Below are 17,368 nucleotides of genomic sequence, written 5' to 3'. Positions count from 1 at the left end.
TGATATGTGCCCCCTCACAGTAGTTATGCCCAGATATGTGCCCTCTTCACAGTAGTTATGCCCTGATATGTGCACTCTTCACAGTAGTTATGCCCTGATATGTGCCCTCCTCACAGTAGTTATGCCCTGATATGTGCCCTCCTCACAGTAGTTATGCCCTGATATGTGCCCCCTCACAGTAGTTATGCCAAGATATGTGCCCTCTTCACAGATGTAATGCTCACACATGCCCCCTCACAGTAGTTATGCCCTGATATGTGCCCCCTCACAGTAGTTATGCCCAGATATGTGCCCTCTTCACAGTAGTTATGCCCTGATATGTGCACTCTTCACAGTAGTTATGCCCTGATATGTGCCCTCCTCACAGTAGTTATGCCCTGATATGTGTCCTCCTCACAGTAGTTATGCCCTGATATGTGCCCCCTCACCGTAGTTATGCCCAGATATGTACCCCCTCACAGTAGTTATGCCAGATATGTGCCCTCTTCACAGTAGTAATGCTCACTCATGACCCCTCACAGTAGTTATGCCCTGATATGTACCCTCCTCACAGCTCACAGTAGTTATACCCTGATATGTGCCCTCCTCACAGTAGTTATACCCTGATATGTGCCCTCCTCACAGTAGTTATGCCCAGATATGTGCCCCCTCACAGTAGTTATGCCAGATATGTGCCCTCTTCACAGTAGTAATGCTCACACGTGCCCCCTCACTAGAGAGTCAGCTATTCGCCGGCGAACATAGCCTGTTCGCGTTCGCCGCGGTGGGCGAACATATGCGATGTTCGGTCCGCCCCCTATACATCATCATTGAGCAAACTTTGACCCTGTACTTCACAGTCAGCAGACACATTCCAGCCAATCAGCATACCCTCCCTCCCAGACCCTCCCACCTCCTATCAAAAAGCAAGGACAGCATCCATCTTAGATTCATTCTGAAGCTGCAGTGTCACAAATTTGACTAAGTTGTAATCGCAATGCCATTAATACAGGTTATATTAATCGCATTGCGAATTCAACTTAGAGCTGGGTTCCTAATGGTTGTATTGCTAGAATATAACGAAGATTGAGAATATAGTGCTATATTTGTTAATTCTAGCAATACAACCATTAGGAACTCAGATCTAAGTTGTAATCGCAATGTGATTAATACAGGTTATATTAATCGCATTGCGAATTCAACTTAGAGCTGGGTTCCTAATGGTTGTATTGCTAGAATATAACGAAGATTGAGAATATAGTGCTATATTCGTTATATTCGTCAATTCTAGCAATACAACCATTAGGAACTCAGATCTAAGTTGAATTCGCAATGCGATTAATGCAGGTTATATTAATCGCATTGCGAATTCAACTTACCACACTCTGCGTCAACTACGTAATTTTCCATGGGAGTTTTGCCATGGATCCCCCTCCGGCATGCCACAGTCCAGGTGTTAGTCTCCTTGAAACAACTTTTCCATCACTATTGTGGCCAGAAAGAGTCCCTGTGGGTTTTAAAATTCACCTGTCTATTGAAGTCTATGGCGGTTCGCCCGTTCGAGAATGGAAAATTTTATGTTCGCGACATCTCTACCCCTCACAGCGTTTGCATTTCTTTCTGGCAAAGCTACCTGGTTCCGTCCCGCGAAATTTATACCAAGTCTAGTGCGGCCCTCAGACGAAAAATGGTTGGGCACCACTGGTCTACATGCTAGCATCTAACTAAAGGTTTAGAAGAATTTTATCTATAATGTATAAAATAAGAAAAATAAATCAAGGGTTTCCAACACTTTTATAGTGATCAGTGGGAGTCTGAAACCCAGGGCGTTGACGATCACCTGTTTGAGAAGGCACCAGAACTCACATTAGTGCTGCAACCTTCTCACAGCTTAGCCTAGGCCATGTGACCTCACATTCATCAGTCACAGGGTCTGAGCTGTGATACCAAGCTACTGCAAATGCTAATTCCTTTTCAAACAGCTGATCGGCGGGGATCGTGGGTGTCAGACCTCCCCCTCCGAATCAGATAACGATGACTTATCCAGGTCATCAGTTTTCATCTTTCATCTGAAAACAGGACTTTGGAGCACTGAGAAACAATCCAGTCCTTTTCTCTTTAGCACAGGTAAGATGCTTCCGACATTATCTCTAGGTCATGAGTGGCTTGACACAAGGAACGCGACAGTTGTAGCCCATGTCCTGGCGCATGGCAAATGTGGTGCCAATATTCAGCATGGCTTCATGAGGGATTGGTCATGCCAAACTAATTTAATCAGTTTATATGAGGAGGTAAGTTCTAGACTTGACAGTGGTGAATCAATGGATGTTATATCTGGACTTCTCCAAAGCATTTGACACTGTACCACATAAAAGGTTAGTACAGTCGTGGCCAAAAGTTTTGAGAATTAAATATTGGAAATTGGAAAAGTTGATGCTTAAGTTTTTATAATAGCAATTTGCATATACTCCAGAATGTTATGAAGAGTGATCAGATGAATTGCATAGTCCTTCTTTGCCATGAAAATTAACTTAATCCCAAAAAAAACTTTTCACTGCATTTCATTGCTGTCATTAAAGGACCTGCTGAGATCATTTCAGTAATCGTCTTGTTAACTCAGGTGAGAATGTTGACGAGCACAAGGCTGGAGATCATTATGTCAGGCTGATTGGGTTAAAATGGCAGACTTGACATGTTAAAAGGAGGGTGATGCTTGAAATCATTGTTCTTCCATTGTTAACCATGGTGACCTGCAAAGAAACGCGTGCAGACATCATTGCGTTGCATAAAAATGGCTTCACAGGCAAGGATATTGTGGCTACTAAGATTGCACCTCAATCAACAATTTATAGGATCATCAAGAACTTCAAGGAAAGAGGTTAAATTCTTGTTAGGAAGGCTTCAGAGCGTCCAAGAAAGTCCAGCAAGCGCCAGGATCATCTCCTAAAGAGGATTCAGCTGCGGGATCGGAGTGCCACCAGTGCAGAGCTTGCTCAGGAATGGCAGCAGGCAGGTGTGAGCGCATCTGCACGCACAGTGAGGCGAAGACTTTTGGAAGATGGCCTGGTGTCAAGAAGGCCAGCAAAGAAGCCACTTCTCTGCAAAAAAAACATCAGGGACAGATTGATCTTCTGCAGAAAGTATGGTGAATAGACTGCTGAGGACTAGGGCAAAGTCATATTCTCTGATGAAGCCTCTTTCCGATTGTTTGGGGCATCTGGAAAAAGGCTTGTCCGGAGAAGAAAAGGTGAGCGCTACCATCAGTCCTGTGTCATACCAACAGTAAAGCATCCTGAGACCATTCAGGTGTGGGGTTGCTTCTCATCCAAGGGAGTGGGCTCACTCACAATTTTGCCCAAAAACACAGCCATGAATAAAGAATGGTACCAAAACACCCTCCAACAGCAACTTCTTCCAACAATCCAACAACAGTTTGGTGAAGAACAATGCATTTTCCAGCACGATGGAGCACCGTGCCATAAGGCAAAAGTGATAACTAAGTGGCTCGGGGACCAAAACGTTGACATTTTGGGTCCATGGCCTGGAAACTCCCCAGATCTTAATCCCATTGAGAACTTGTGGTCAATCCTCAAGAGGCGGGTGAACAAACAAAATCCTACTAATTCTGACAAACTCCAAGAAGTGATTATGAAAGAATGGGTTGCTATCAGTCAGGAATTGGCCCAGAAGTTGATTGAGAGCATGCCCAGTCAAATTGCAGAGGTCCTGAAAAAGAAGGGCCAACACTGCAAATACTGACTCTTTGCATAAATGTCATGTAATTGTCGATAAAAGCCTTTGAAACGTATGAAGTGCGTGTAATTATATTTCACTACATCACACAAACAACTGAAACAAAGATCTAAAAGCAGTTTAGCAGCAAACTTTGTGAAAACTAATATTTGTGTCATTCTCAAAACTTTTGGCCACGACTGTATATAAAATGAGAATGCTCGGACTGGGAGAAAATGTCTGTATGTGGGTAAGTAACTGGCTCCATGATTGAAAACAGAGGGTTGTTATTAACGGTACACACTCAGATTGGGTCACTGTCACTAGTGGAGTACCTCAGGGGTCAGTATTGGGCCCTATTCTCTTCAATATATTTATTAATGGTCTTGTAGAAGGCTTGCACATTAAAATATCAATTTCCGCAGATGACACTAAACTGTGTAAAGTAATTAACACTGAAGAGGACAGTATACTACTACAGATGGATCTGGATAGATTGGAGGCTTGGGCAGATAAGTGGCAGATGAGGAATAACACTGACAAATGTAAAGTTATGCACATGGGAAGGAATAATGCAAGTCACTCGTACATACTAAATGGTAAAACACTCGGTAACACTGACATGGAAAAGGATCTAGGAATTTTAATAAACAGCAAACTATGCTGCCAAAACCAGTGTCAGGCAGCTGCTGCCAAGGCCAATAAGATAATGGGTTGCATCAAAAGGGGCATAGATGCCCGTGATAAGAACATAGTCCTACCACGTTACAAATCGCTAGTCAGACTACACATGGAGTACCGTGTACAGTTCTGGGCTCCCGTGAACAAGGCAGACATAACAGAGCTGGAGAGGGTCCAGAGGAGGGCAACTAAAGTAATAACTGGAATGGGGCAACTACAGTACCCTGAAAGATTATCAAAATTAGGGTTATTCACTTTAGAAAAAAGATGACTGAGGGGAGATCTAATTACTATGTATAAATATATCAGGGGTCAGAACAGGGATCTATCCTATCATCTATTTATCCCCAGGATTGTGACTGTGACGAGGGGACATCCTCTGCGTCTGGAGGAAAGAAAGTTTGCACACAAACATAGAAGAGGATTCTTTACGGTAAGAGCATTGAGACTATGGAACTCTCTGCCTGAGGAGGTGGTGATGGTGAGTACAATAAAGAAATTCAAGAGGGACTTGGATGTATTTCTGGAGTGTAATAATATTACAGGCTATAGCTAATAGAGAGGGGTCATTGATCCAGGGAGTTATTCTGATTGCCTGATTGGAGTCGGGAAGGAATTTTTTATTTCCCTAAAGTGGGGAAAATTGGCCTTTTTTTTGCCTTACTCTGGATCAACTTGCAGGATGACAGGCCAAACTGGATGGACAAATGTCTTTTTTCGGCCTTATGTACTATGTTACTATACGTCTGTGTGCGGTTGCTCTTGACTCTAGCCACAGTCCTCTCCCAAATTCTTGAATGACCTTTTCTTGACAATCCTATCAAGGCTGTAGTTATTCTACAGTAGTTTTGTGTGCACCTTTATCTACCACACTGTTTCCTTCCAGTCAACTTTCCATTCATATGCTTGGATACAGCACTCTGGGAACAGCCAGCTTCTTTAGCAATTACTTTTTGTGGCTGACCCTCCTTGTGGAGGGTGTCAATGACTGTCTTCTGGACAACTGTCAAGCCAGAAGTCTTCCCCATGATTGTGTAGCCTACTGAATCAGACTGAGGGACCATTTAAAGGATCAGGAAACCTTTGCAGGTGTTGATTAGCTGTATAGAGTGTGACACCTTGCGTCTACAATATTGAACTTTTTCACAATACTCAAATTTTTATTTAAATTTATTGAAAATCACCTGTATGTGTTGGGAGAAGCTTTTTTTTTTTAAACAGTATCATAGAACAGTAATCTCATACAACCATAAATACTATTGTGGACAGGGATATGTATATTGCACCATCAGGTTCGGGTTAAATGGAATTTTCTTGTGGTTTACAGACCCTATTTTATATGATAGATACTGTTTTATTGTCCACATGATTTATATCTTTGGCAAACTAAAACCGACCAAAACATAAATTATTCTCATGGTTACATCTATCTGAGGTCCATATTCCCAAGTGATATATATTTTTTTAGCCAAACGTTGTAATGGATCCCAGCAAAGGGAGGGTGAACTATACTTTCGGTCAATTTCTCTTCCATCTGCTGGGATCCAGTCCCATTTCCAATATTTCACCGACAATATGTCAAGAAGTCAGTGTGGGAAATCAGAATTTATTTCACAGAGAAGCAGCTCTACTGAAGTTCTTGGCTTTTAAAGTTCCACATTTGTGGCTTAACCACATAGGGACACAGCCTTATTTCACCTTAAGGACCAGGCCATTTATTGCAAATCTGAGCAGAGTCACTTTAAGTGGTGATAACTTTAAAACGCTTTGACTTATCCAGGCAGTTCTGAGATTGTTTTTTCGTCACATATTGTACTTCATGACACTTGAAAAATGAAGTAAATTTTTTTATATTTTTTTGCATAAAAAAATACCTAATTTACCAAAAATTTGGAAAAAATTTCAAATTTCAAAATTTCAGTTTCTCTACTTCTGTAATACATAGTAATACCCCAAAAAATTGTGATGACTTTACATTCCCCATATGTCTACTTCATGTTTGAATTATTTTGGGAATGATATTTTATTTTTTGGGGATGTTAAAAGGCTTAGAAGTTTAGAAGCAAATCTTGAAATTTTTCAGAAATCCAATTTTTAGGGACCACTACGGGTCTGAAGTCACTTTGCAAGGCTTACATAATAGAAACCACCCAAAAATGACCCTATTCTATAAACTACACCCCTCAAGGTATTCAAAACTGATTTTACAAACTTCGTTAACCCTTTAAGTGTTGCACAAGAATTATTGGCAAATGGGGTTGAAATCTGAGAATTTCATTTTTTTTGACTAATTTTCAATTTTAACCCATTTTTTCCACTAACAAAGCAAGGGTTAACAGCCAAACAAGACTGTATCTTTATTGCCCGTTTACAGAAACACCCCATATGTGGCCGTAAACTACTGTACGGCCACACAGCGGGGCGTAGAGAGAAAGGTGCGCCGTTTGGTTTTTGGAAGACAGATTTTGCTGGACTGGTTTATTTACACCATGTCCCATTTGAAGCCGCCCTGATGCACCCCTAGAGTAGAAACTACATAAAAGTGACCCCATCTAAGAAACTACACCCCTCAAGGTATTCAAAACTGATTTTACAAACTTTGTTAATCCTTTAGGTGTTGCACAAGATTTAATGGAAAATAGAGATACAATTTCAAAATTTCACTTTTTTGGCAGATTTTCCATTTTAATATTTTTTTTTCCAGTTACAAAGCAAGGGTTAACAGCCAAACAAAACTCTTTATTTATGGCCCTGATTCTGTAGTTTACAGAAACACCCCATATGTGGTCGTAAACTGCTGTACGGGCACACGGCAGGGCGCAGAAGGAAAGGAATGCCATACGGTTTTTGGAAGGCAGATTTTGCTGGACTATTTTTTTTGACACAATGTCCCCTTTGAAGCCCCCCTGATGCACCCCTAGAGTAGAAACTCCATAAAAGTGACCCCATCTAAGAAACTACACCCCTTCAAGGTATTTAAAACTGATTTTACAAACTTTGTTAACCCTTTAGGTGTTGCACAAGATTTAATGGAAAATAGAGATACAATTTCAAAATTTCACTTTTTTGGCAGATTTTCCATTTTAATATTTTTTTTCCAGTTACAAAGCAAGGGTTAACAGCCAAACAAAACTCATTATTTATGGCCCTGATTCTGTAGTTTACAGAAACACCCCATATGTGGTCGTAAACTGCTGTACGGGCACACGGCAGGGCGCAGAAGGAAAGGAATGCTATACGGTTTTTGGAAGGCAGATTTTGCTGGACTGGTTTTTTTGACACAATGTCCCATTTGAAGCCCCCCTGATGCACCCCTAGAGTAGAAACTCCAAAAAAGTGACCCCATTTTAGAAACTACAGGATAGGGTGGCAGTTTTGTTGGTACTAGTTTAGGGTACATATGATTTTTGGTTGCTCTATATTACACTTTTTGTGAGGCAAGGTAACAAAAAATAGCTTTTTGGCACAGTTTTTTTTTGTTATTTACAACATTCATCTGACAGGTTAGATCATGTGGTAATTTTATAGAGCAGGTTGTCACGGACGCAGCGATACCCAATATGTATGATTTTTTTTTTATTTATGTAAGTTTTACACAATGATTTCATTTTGAAAACAAAAAAAATGTTTTAGTGTCTCCATAGTCTAAGAGCCATAGTTTTTTTAGTTTTTGGGCGATTATCTTAAGTAGGGTCTCATTTTTTGCGGGATGAGATGATGGTTTGATTGGCACTATTTTGGGGTGCATATGACTTTTTGATATTACACTTGCTATTACACTTTTTGTGACGTAAGATGACAAAAAATGTTTTTTTTACACCGTTTTTATTTTTATTTTTTTACGGTGGTCACCTGAGGGGTTAGATCATGTGATATTTTTATAGAGCCGGTCGATACGGACGCGGTGATACCTAATATGTATACTTTTTTTTAATTTATGTTAGTTTTACACAATGATTTCATTTTTGAAACAAAAAAAAAAATCATGTTTTAGTGTTTCCATAGTTTTTTCAGTTTTGGGGCGATTATCTTGGGTAGGGTATGATTTTTGGGGGATGAGATGACAATTTGATTGTTACAATTTTGGCGTACATGCAACTTTTTTGATCACTTTTATTACCTTTTTTTGGGAAGTAAGGTGGGCAAAATTTAAATTTCAACATAGTTTTTTATTTTTTATTTTTATGGCGTTCGCCGTTCGGGTAAAGTAACATGACCGTTTTATAGATCAGGTTGTTATGGATGCGGCGATACCAAACATGTGTAGGGAATTTTATTTTTTTCATATTTAATCAGTGATAAATGTGTTTTTTGATTTTTACTTCTTTTTCACATTTTTTTTTACCCAGACCCACTTGGTTCTTGAAGATCCAGTGGGTCTGATGTCTGTATAATACAGTACAGTACACTATACAGGGAGTGCAGAATTATTAGGCAAGTTGTATTTTTGAGGATTAATTTTATTATTGAACAACAACCATGTTCTCAATGAACCCAAAAAACTTATTAATATCAAAGCTGAATATTTTTGGAAGTAGTTTTTAGTTTGTTTTTAGTTTTAGCTATTTTAGGGGGATATCTGTGTGTGCAGGTGACTATTACTGTGCATAATTATTACGCAACTTAACAAAAAACAAATATATACCCATTTCAATTATTTATTTTTACCAGTGAAACCAATATAACATCTCAACATTCACAAATATACATTTCTGACATTCAAAAACAAAACAAGAACAAATCAGTGACCAATATAGCCACCTTTCTTTACAAGGACACTCAAAAGCCTGCCATCCATGGATTCTGTCAGTGTTTTGATCTGTTCACCATCAACATTGCGTGCAGCAGCAACCACAGCCTCCCAGACACTGTTCAGAGAGGTGTACTGTTTTCCCTCCTTGTAAATCTCACATTTGATGATGGACCACAGGTTCTCAATGGGGTTCAGATCAGGTGAACAAGGAGGCCATGTCATTAGATTTTCTTCTTTTATACTCTTTCTTGCCAGCCACGCTGTGGAGTACTTGGACGCGTGTGATGGAGCATTGTCCTGCATGAAAATCATGTTTTTCTTGAAGGATGCAGACTTCTTCCTGTACCACTGCTTGAAGAAGGTGTCTTCCAGAAACTGGCAGTAGGACTGGGAGTTGAGCTTGACTCCATCCTCAACCCGAAAAGGCCCCACAAGCTCATCTTTGATGATACCAGCCCAAACCAGTACTCCACCTCCACCTTGCTGGCGTCTGAGTCGGACTGGAGCTCTCTGCCCTTTACCAATCCAGCCACGGGCCCATCCATCTGGCCCATCAAGACTCACTCTCATTTCATCAGTCCATAAAACCTTAGAAAAATCAGTCTTGAGATATTTCTTGGCCCAGTCTTGACGTTTCAGCTTGTGTGTCTTGTTCAGTGGTGGTCGTCTTTCAGCCTTTCTTACCTTGGCCATGTCTCTGAGTATTGCACACCTTGTGCTTTTGGGCACTCCAGTGATGTTGCAGCTCTGAAATATGGCCAAACTGGTGGCAAGTGGCATCTTGGCAGCTGCACGCTTGACTTTTCTCAGTTCATGGGCAGTTATTTTGCGCCTTGGTTTTTCCACACGCTTCTTGCGACCCTGTTGACTATTTTGAATGAAACGCTTGATTGTTCGATGATCACGCTTCAGAAGCTTTGCAATTTTAAGAGTGCTGCATCCCTCTGCAAGACATCTCACTATTTTTGACTTTTCTGACCCTCTTAAGTCCTTCTTTTGACCCATTTTGCCAAAGGAAAGGAAGTTGCCTAATAATTATGCACACCTAATATAGGGTGTTGATGTCATTAGACCACACCCCTTCTCATTACAGAGATGCACATCACCTAATATGCTTAATTGGTAGTAGGCTTTTGAGCCTATACAGCTTGGAGTAAGACAACATGCATAAAGAGGATGATGTGGTCAAAATACTCATTTGCCTAATAATTCTGCACGCAGTGTATAGTGTTTTGTACTGTATTTTACTTACACTTTGTCTGAACAGATCTATGCCTTTAGCACAGATCTGTTCAGCACCATGGACAGCAGGATGCCTGAGAAGGCGTCCTGTTGCCATGGGAACCTTCCCCGTCTGCTCAGTTGTGGCCACAACTGCGCAGACGGGGAAGGGTAAGGACGGGGCTGTTGGGGGGCTGTCTGGGAGCTCTCTCCCTCTTCCATCGGGGGGCTGCAAAGGCCCGTACGGACCGCGGTATGGAAAGGGTTAAATGGCTGACATCGCATCACTGATGTCAGCCGTTTATACCAGGGTGTCAGCAATGTGCTGGCACCCTGGTATACCCACTAACCACCAACGATTATTCAAGGGGAGGCGGGCGGGGGATCCTGCCGCACCGCCCGCAACCCTCCCCCTGCACCTCCCGCCGCCATAAAATCATTCAGGGGTGCAGGTAGGGGGGGGGGTGAAACATATATATTTTGGGCATTATAAAGTTTCTGATCCCCGCGGATCAGAAACTGCAAAAAGCGCATCAAACCGCAGGTCTGAATTGACCTGCGGTTTGTTGCGATCGCCGACATGGGGGGTCACGGGACCCCCCCGCGCATTTAGCCTAGGTGCCTGCTCAATGATTTGAGCAGGCACCTTGTTCCGATCACCGCCGGCCGGGCGGCAGTGATCGGAACAACACATGACGTACCGGTACGTCATGTGTCCTTAAGTACCAGGACATCATGACGTACCGGTACGTCATGTGTCCTTAAGAGGTTAAGGTTTCATTCACTATTGATCTAGCCCAAGGCGTCTTAGACTTTTGTACTGGGGCCTCACCAGACAGACAAAGGTGGTGCCTGGGTGGAAATCTGAAAATATTGTTCAATTTACCTTTCATTTGTCTACTAGACTTTAACATAGTAACATAGTTTATAAGGCTGAAAAAAGACATCTGTCCATTTAGTTCAACCTGTTATCCTGCATTAAAGAAGTTTAAAACAAATCAAATCTGTTACTAAACCAAATATTGGCTCAACCCTGGAAAGGATGTGCAAATAAATATCACTTCTGTGGATATTGCCTCCCCAGCTGCACCTAACCAACAATTACAGGAAACTTTACTGATCACGCCACCTCACGCTGGTCTAGATAAAAAAAAAAAACATTCTTTGTAAAAGATAATTTTATACATTTACAAATGATGAAATAATGGAGTCAATTATTGAATGGAGATGGACTTTGACCTGTTGTAAGGGTAAGACAAACACATTAGCATGAACCTCATGGTGGCATACCAGGTATTCAATAGTGCAAATGTAAAAAAATAATTTCCTTTAGTATAGATCACATGTGGAGTGGGGGGCACAAGGTGTCATTATAACATGGATGAGCTTATTGCTAGATATTTTTCTGATCTGGATTAAATTGGTGCCACTCTCTAGGGAGCAGGGCCGTATTTACAATTCATGCTGCCCTAGGCACTGAGACTTCACTCGGCTCCTTTAGGCCATGACTTCTTTACCACCACTTGCAACAAATTTTGTCGCAAGTGGCGTTTCTCCAACAACCTCGCCACTTTGCCAAAATGGGTGTGGTGAAGATAGGAAGGAGTGGGGACAGTTTTCTGATTTAAAAGAAGACTGAAATCTATGCCAGCTAGGGGCTGGCGTAGATTTCAGTTTAGGCATACGGATTGCCAGAGATATACGCCTAATTTATGGAGAGGTGCATGGGATATCATAGACCGGCGTAAAACAATAAATTGATAAAGTGATAAATTATGAAATAATAAAGTATAGCACAATGGAAAAGCTCCTGAAATATGTGCGGTCCACAGATCCACGAAATACGGATACCGGCGGTGTGATATTGGATCATTTTCCTCAAAAAAAAACTGACTAAGTCTAATATTTTTGACTCATTTGTTTGATTTGGTTATCTTTATCTACTTTTAGAACTTGTGAAAATGTAATGTAGCTTTAATGTCAAATTTAGGTAGAAATATAGAAAATGTTAAAGATTTCACAGTCAAGCACCATAGTATGTATGCTGTAACAACCAAAACTACTACTGCATGGAAATCACTTTATTACCTTTTGAGACCTAATAGCTAAAGCTTATATCTGTGTAATGCTTGGAGGTCCTGCTTTTTATGGTTTTGCACTATTTCAGGAGGAGCTGAGCAGATTGATATATAAGGTGCCTGCACATGGTCCTGGCTGGACATGCAGATACCCGCTAATTGCCAGGTTGAACCTGTACTTGCCATTCAAAGCTATGGAAAGTACAGGTGCAGATTGGCAATTAATGGTACTGCACATGTGGACTGCACTGTGCACGGTCACCCATTGTTTTATGTGAAAAGATTCCGTAAAACTTGTGTTTTATGGATTGAAATCCCTGCTCTTTCTCTGTAGGCGTCCAATGAGAGGCTGTATCAGTGATTGACAGCTAATCACAGTCACAAAGGGAAAGCTGTCAATCCCTGAGTGGGACCTCTTAGGCTAATTTCACACTTGCGTTCGGGTCTCCGCTTGTGAGTTCCGTTTGAAGGCTCTCACAAGCGGCCCCGAATGGATTCGTCCAGCCCTAATGCATTCTGAGTGGATGCAGATCCGCTCAGAATGCATCAGTCTGGCACCGTTTGTTCTCTGCTCAGCAGGCGGACCCCTGAACGCAGCTTGCAATGGGGACGGATACGTTTGAAGTTGACACAATATGGCTCAATTTTCAAACGGATCCGTCCCCCATTGACTTTCAATGTAAAGTCAAAACGGATCCGTTTGCATTATCATGAACAAAAAAAAAAAATATATATATATTTTTATTTATTTTTTGTTCATGGTAATGCAAACGGATCCGTTCTGAACGGATCTAAGCGTTTGCATTATAGGTGCGGATCCGTCTGTGCAGACAGCAGACGGATCCGCACCTAAACGCAGGTGTGAAAGTAGCCTTAGCTATTTATCATCTAGTACAGTCTTAGTAACATAATCTATTCAAAGGTAATTAGAGCAGCTCTCACCTGTCTGGAAACTCCAACCATAAGGACACGGACCGCTTCCTCACCCGGACTGGGAGCAATGAGGATAAATGAGTAAGGGCTGAAACTGTTTTGCTGCCTGAAACGCGTAGACCAACGCAACCTGTACCTGGATGCTTTTTTAATTTGATATTCAATAAAGTGCATTTGGAACTTCTCAAAGAAAGGCTGGACAACTCTTCTTCATTTAGTCTTAGTAACATAGTTTGTAAGGCTGAAAAAAAAGACATCTGTCCATCCAGTTCGGCCCGTTATCCTGCAAATTGATCCAGAGGAAGGCAAAAACCCCTGTGAGGTAGAAGCCAATTTTCCTCACTTTAAGGGAAAAAATCCCTTCCCGACTCCAATCAGGCAATCAGAATAACTCCCTGGATCAATGACCGATCTCTAGTAGCTATAACCTGTAATATTATTACACTCCAGAAATACATCCAGGCCCCTCTTGAACTCTTTTAGTGAACTCACCATCAGCACCTCCTCAGACAGAGAGTTCCTTAGTCTCACTGCTCTTACCGTAAAGAACCCTCTTCAAGTACTTCATACCCAGGTAGTAGCCACAAATGATCTATTATAGGATATCCTTGGTAGAAACCATAATTTAGTATGCACTTTCCAGGACACAGACTAGGTGACTAAACGCCAGACAGCATTGGCCCACTCACTACTGCACCACTATTGGACCCCTACCACGTTTGTGTGTATGGATGTACAATATAACAGGTATACTTTTTTATGTTCCTAAAACTATTTCCTACTGAAAATTAAATATAAAAGATAGTACTGCATGGAAAAATCTTACAAGTGATAAAAAAAAAATGCAGAAGGCCCATGATGCCACAGCGACACAATAATCAAAGCTATATAAACGCAAACTGTCTTTATTTCCCATAGTAACCAATCAAAGCACAGCTTTATATTACCAGAGCACTCAAATAAAAGCTGAGCTCTCATTGGTTTCTCAGTTCAACAAAGACAAAAAAAAATGCAGATAATTTTGATAAATTTGCCGCATCATAAAATGTACACGTATAAAACGTCTGTCTGCTACAGTGCGGGTCCATTCACACAGCAGATTTTCGACAACTGCAGTTCCTGCTGCAGTTGTTCACTTTGTATGCCGTGGACCCATTAAATGGAGCTAAGTAAGCAAGCAGACAGCAGCAGCGGCTTCAAGCGGCTGTCCGCACTCCGTGCCAAGAAGGGACATGATTGCGGCTTTAAATCACTGGCCCACGAACTGCTGCGCTGTCTCCTATTGAAAACAATGGAAAGCAGATAGCATGTGGCCCTAACAATATCGACTACTAAAGAAAACTGGAAAATGTGAAAGCTGCTTAACCCATTAGTGATCAGTAGGGATAAGCGAATCGAACATTCGCATAAAACTTCGGTCCAGTACTGTATGGAGCAAGCGCTCCATACAGTTTTGGAATGCAGTGGAACCTTTCCCAAGTTTGGGAAATTGTTTTTTTACAGTAAAAATTAATCTATGAAGTTATTACGCAAAGTCATGCGAGACTTCGCAAAGTAATAACTTCGGCTCACCTGAGCCAATACATTCCAATACTGTACGAAGCGCTCGCTTCGTACAGTATTAGACCGAAGTTTTATGCAAATCGACTTCGGATGTTTCATCTGAAGTCAATTCGCTCATCCCTAGTTTTGAGCCTCAATCACCAAGCGATTTTTTTTCATTTCATTATTGCCTTTCAAAAGTTTTAACTTTTTTTATTTTTCTGTCAATTTAGCCATATGAGGGCTTGTTTTTGGCAGGACAAGTTGCAGTTAATGGCACCATTTTGGGGTACACATAACCTACTATTTAAGTAAGTTTTTTAATTATAAATTTTGCGGTGTTTATTTTTTGGCATGAATAACATTCTCTGGGCCGTTACAATTACACTAAAATGTACTAAATATATTTATAGTTTTTTCACATTTTACTACCGTACTTTTGCACACAAAAAAAAAAGAGAGACAGAGGGAGACCACTACCTCTGTATCAGCTTAGTTACTGCGGTCGCTATTACAAATGGCATCTAAGAGGTTAAACGACCCCGACTGGCGCTTCTGCCGAGCCCCACTCTCTGCAGCATGAGAGACCTGTCCCTGATCCCTTAGTGATAAGCCATAAGAAGGCGTATGGGTGATCACTAAGAGGTTAATAGGTAAAAGGAATGAGAGCGGTATAACCTTCGACATGAGCATAGTGGTGTCACTTTGGAAACACTGGGACAGATTCACTAATCCTAGTATCTATACAATGTAAATTTAGACTAGACCGTCTGAAAATGCGCCAGCTTAACCACAGTGGCTCACGTTGTATGATAAATTTGGTACATTGTTGAACACTTTTGTCTAACTTTACACTGGTTATACGTACTGGTTGGCTGTGCACAGTGTCACATCTCAAGCCACGCTCTTTTTCCAATAAGCCACATACTTACCCACTAAGCCATGCCTGCCTTGTCAAACGAGGCACAAAAAAGTGTCTAAGTCACATTTGGTGCTTATTAGTAAATTTGCCCCATTGTTTTTGGCTACGTATAATCCACTATACCAGTGATGGTGAACCTTTTAGAGATAGAGTGCCCAAACGGCAACCGAAAACCCACTTATTTAATCACAAAGTGCCAAGACAGCAATTTACCCTGAATACTACAGTCCAATATAGTGCATCTTCCATGTACTTTATCATTTAGCTATAACAGCCTGCCTACATTCAGTGCACTGCCTGCTGTTCATAGTGCACCCTGCGCTGATGAATGGCAGTAAAATTCTAAGGCATATTCGTACACCATAGACTTTTTCAGGGTGCAGGTGCCCACAGAGAGGGCTCCGAGTGCCGCCTCTGGCACCCGTGCCATAGGTTCGCCACCACTGCACTATACCATAGCATTTACTGAGACGTCATTTGTTTTTCATCGTTTATTATCTTTCTCCAGGAGAAAATGAGACGACAGCAGATTTTCAGGCTGATAAATAAAACCTTTGCATAACTGCGGTGAGATGAGATCAGATAAGAAAAATGAGAAACAGAAAAAAATATTGCCCTAACAATTCTATCAGTAACCGTTCTATAGAACACCTTTCAATGAGATCAGATTCTTTGCAGAGATTTCCTATACTGTATGTTATACATAAAACAGCAGAGACCATGGCTACATGCAGTATGATGGAACAGAGTTCACTATACGGAGGATCTCAAATTGTAAATTTACATTTGCATATCTAACAGAAACACCTATGGATCTAAAATATTGAGTCCATCATAAAATAAAAAAAATTAAATATATAGAATTTCAATCAAACAAAAAAAAACAAAAAACATTATTGCTAGTGAGAAGAGTTTCATCTTGTGTTACATCCACCGGAAAGATTTTGACGTGTGGAGATTAAAAAAAAAACGTGCAAGGACGGCCGGCCACAAGTCCAGCTTTGGCGCTGCCATTCTCTACTTGGTACGATCTGGAGGGAGGCTATCAGTGAGGCATTTCAACTGTTCTTCTCCCAGTTTGATTTTGTCTTCCAGTTCCCGCTGCTCGAGGATGAGTGCTGATTTCATCTTCACAAAGTGCTCATAGTCTGCAAGATTTTCTTCATTAAGGTAATTAGCCAAAATGTCAAAGACGGTCCGCTCACGACGGTCCAAGTTCTCTTTAAGTTCCTTTGCATCTTCATGCTGTCTGGTCAGCAACTTCCTCTTCTCAACTAACGTCCGCTGAAAAGATAGAGAAAAGTGACGATTAGCACAGGAAATAAGAATTTAGAAATGTATTTGGAGATTAGACTTTGGGCCTTGAAGTCCTCCATGTCATTATCCATCAGCTACAGAACTCAGAATCACATCTATGTGGTAGATTATGGGCAATCTCAATATTATCAAAAGGTTCTTACTTGACCCCATGTGGATTTCTCTATAAAATATGGGCTATAACAGAAATTTACATTTGTTGAGAGACAT

General features: G+C 41.1%; 1 protein-coding gene across 2 annotated transcripts in view; it reads right to left on the bottom strand.

Annotated features, from left to right (window-relative positions):
- Positions 1-16,534: 16,534 nt before the first annotated feature.
- Positions 16,535-17,368, bottom strand: part of SHROOM2 (shroom family member 2) — a 187,723-nt gene continuing 186,889 nt past the window's right edge. The window contains exon 11 of one of the 2 annotated variants that reach the window (XM_040423762.1): positions 16,535-17,125. In XM_040423762.1, the coding sequence (XP_040279696.1) occupies positions 16,859-17,125 (267 nt within the window). In that variant the 3' untranslated portion in view covers positions 16,535-16,858. The remainder of the gene's footprint in view (positions 17,126-17,368) is intronic. The other variant, XM_040423763.1, reaches the window with a different exon arrangement.

The sequence above is a fragment of the Bufo bufo genome, chromosome 3 (genome assembly GCF_905171765.1).
Source record: "Bufo bufo chromosome 3, aBufBuf1.1, whole genome shotgun sequence".
NCBI lineage: Eukaryota > Metazoa > Chordata > Amphibia > Anura > Bufonidae > Bufo > Bufo bufo.
The sequence above is the reverse complement of the archived record's forward strand: the minus strand, read 5'-3'. Positions and strand labels throughout refer to the sequence as shown.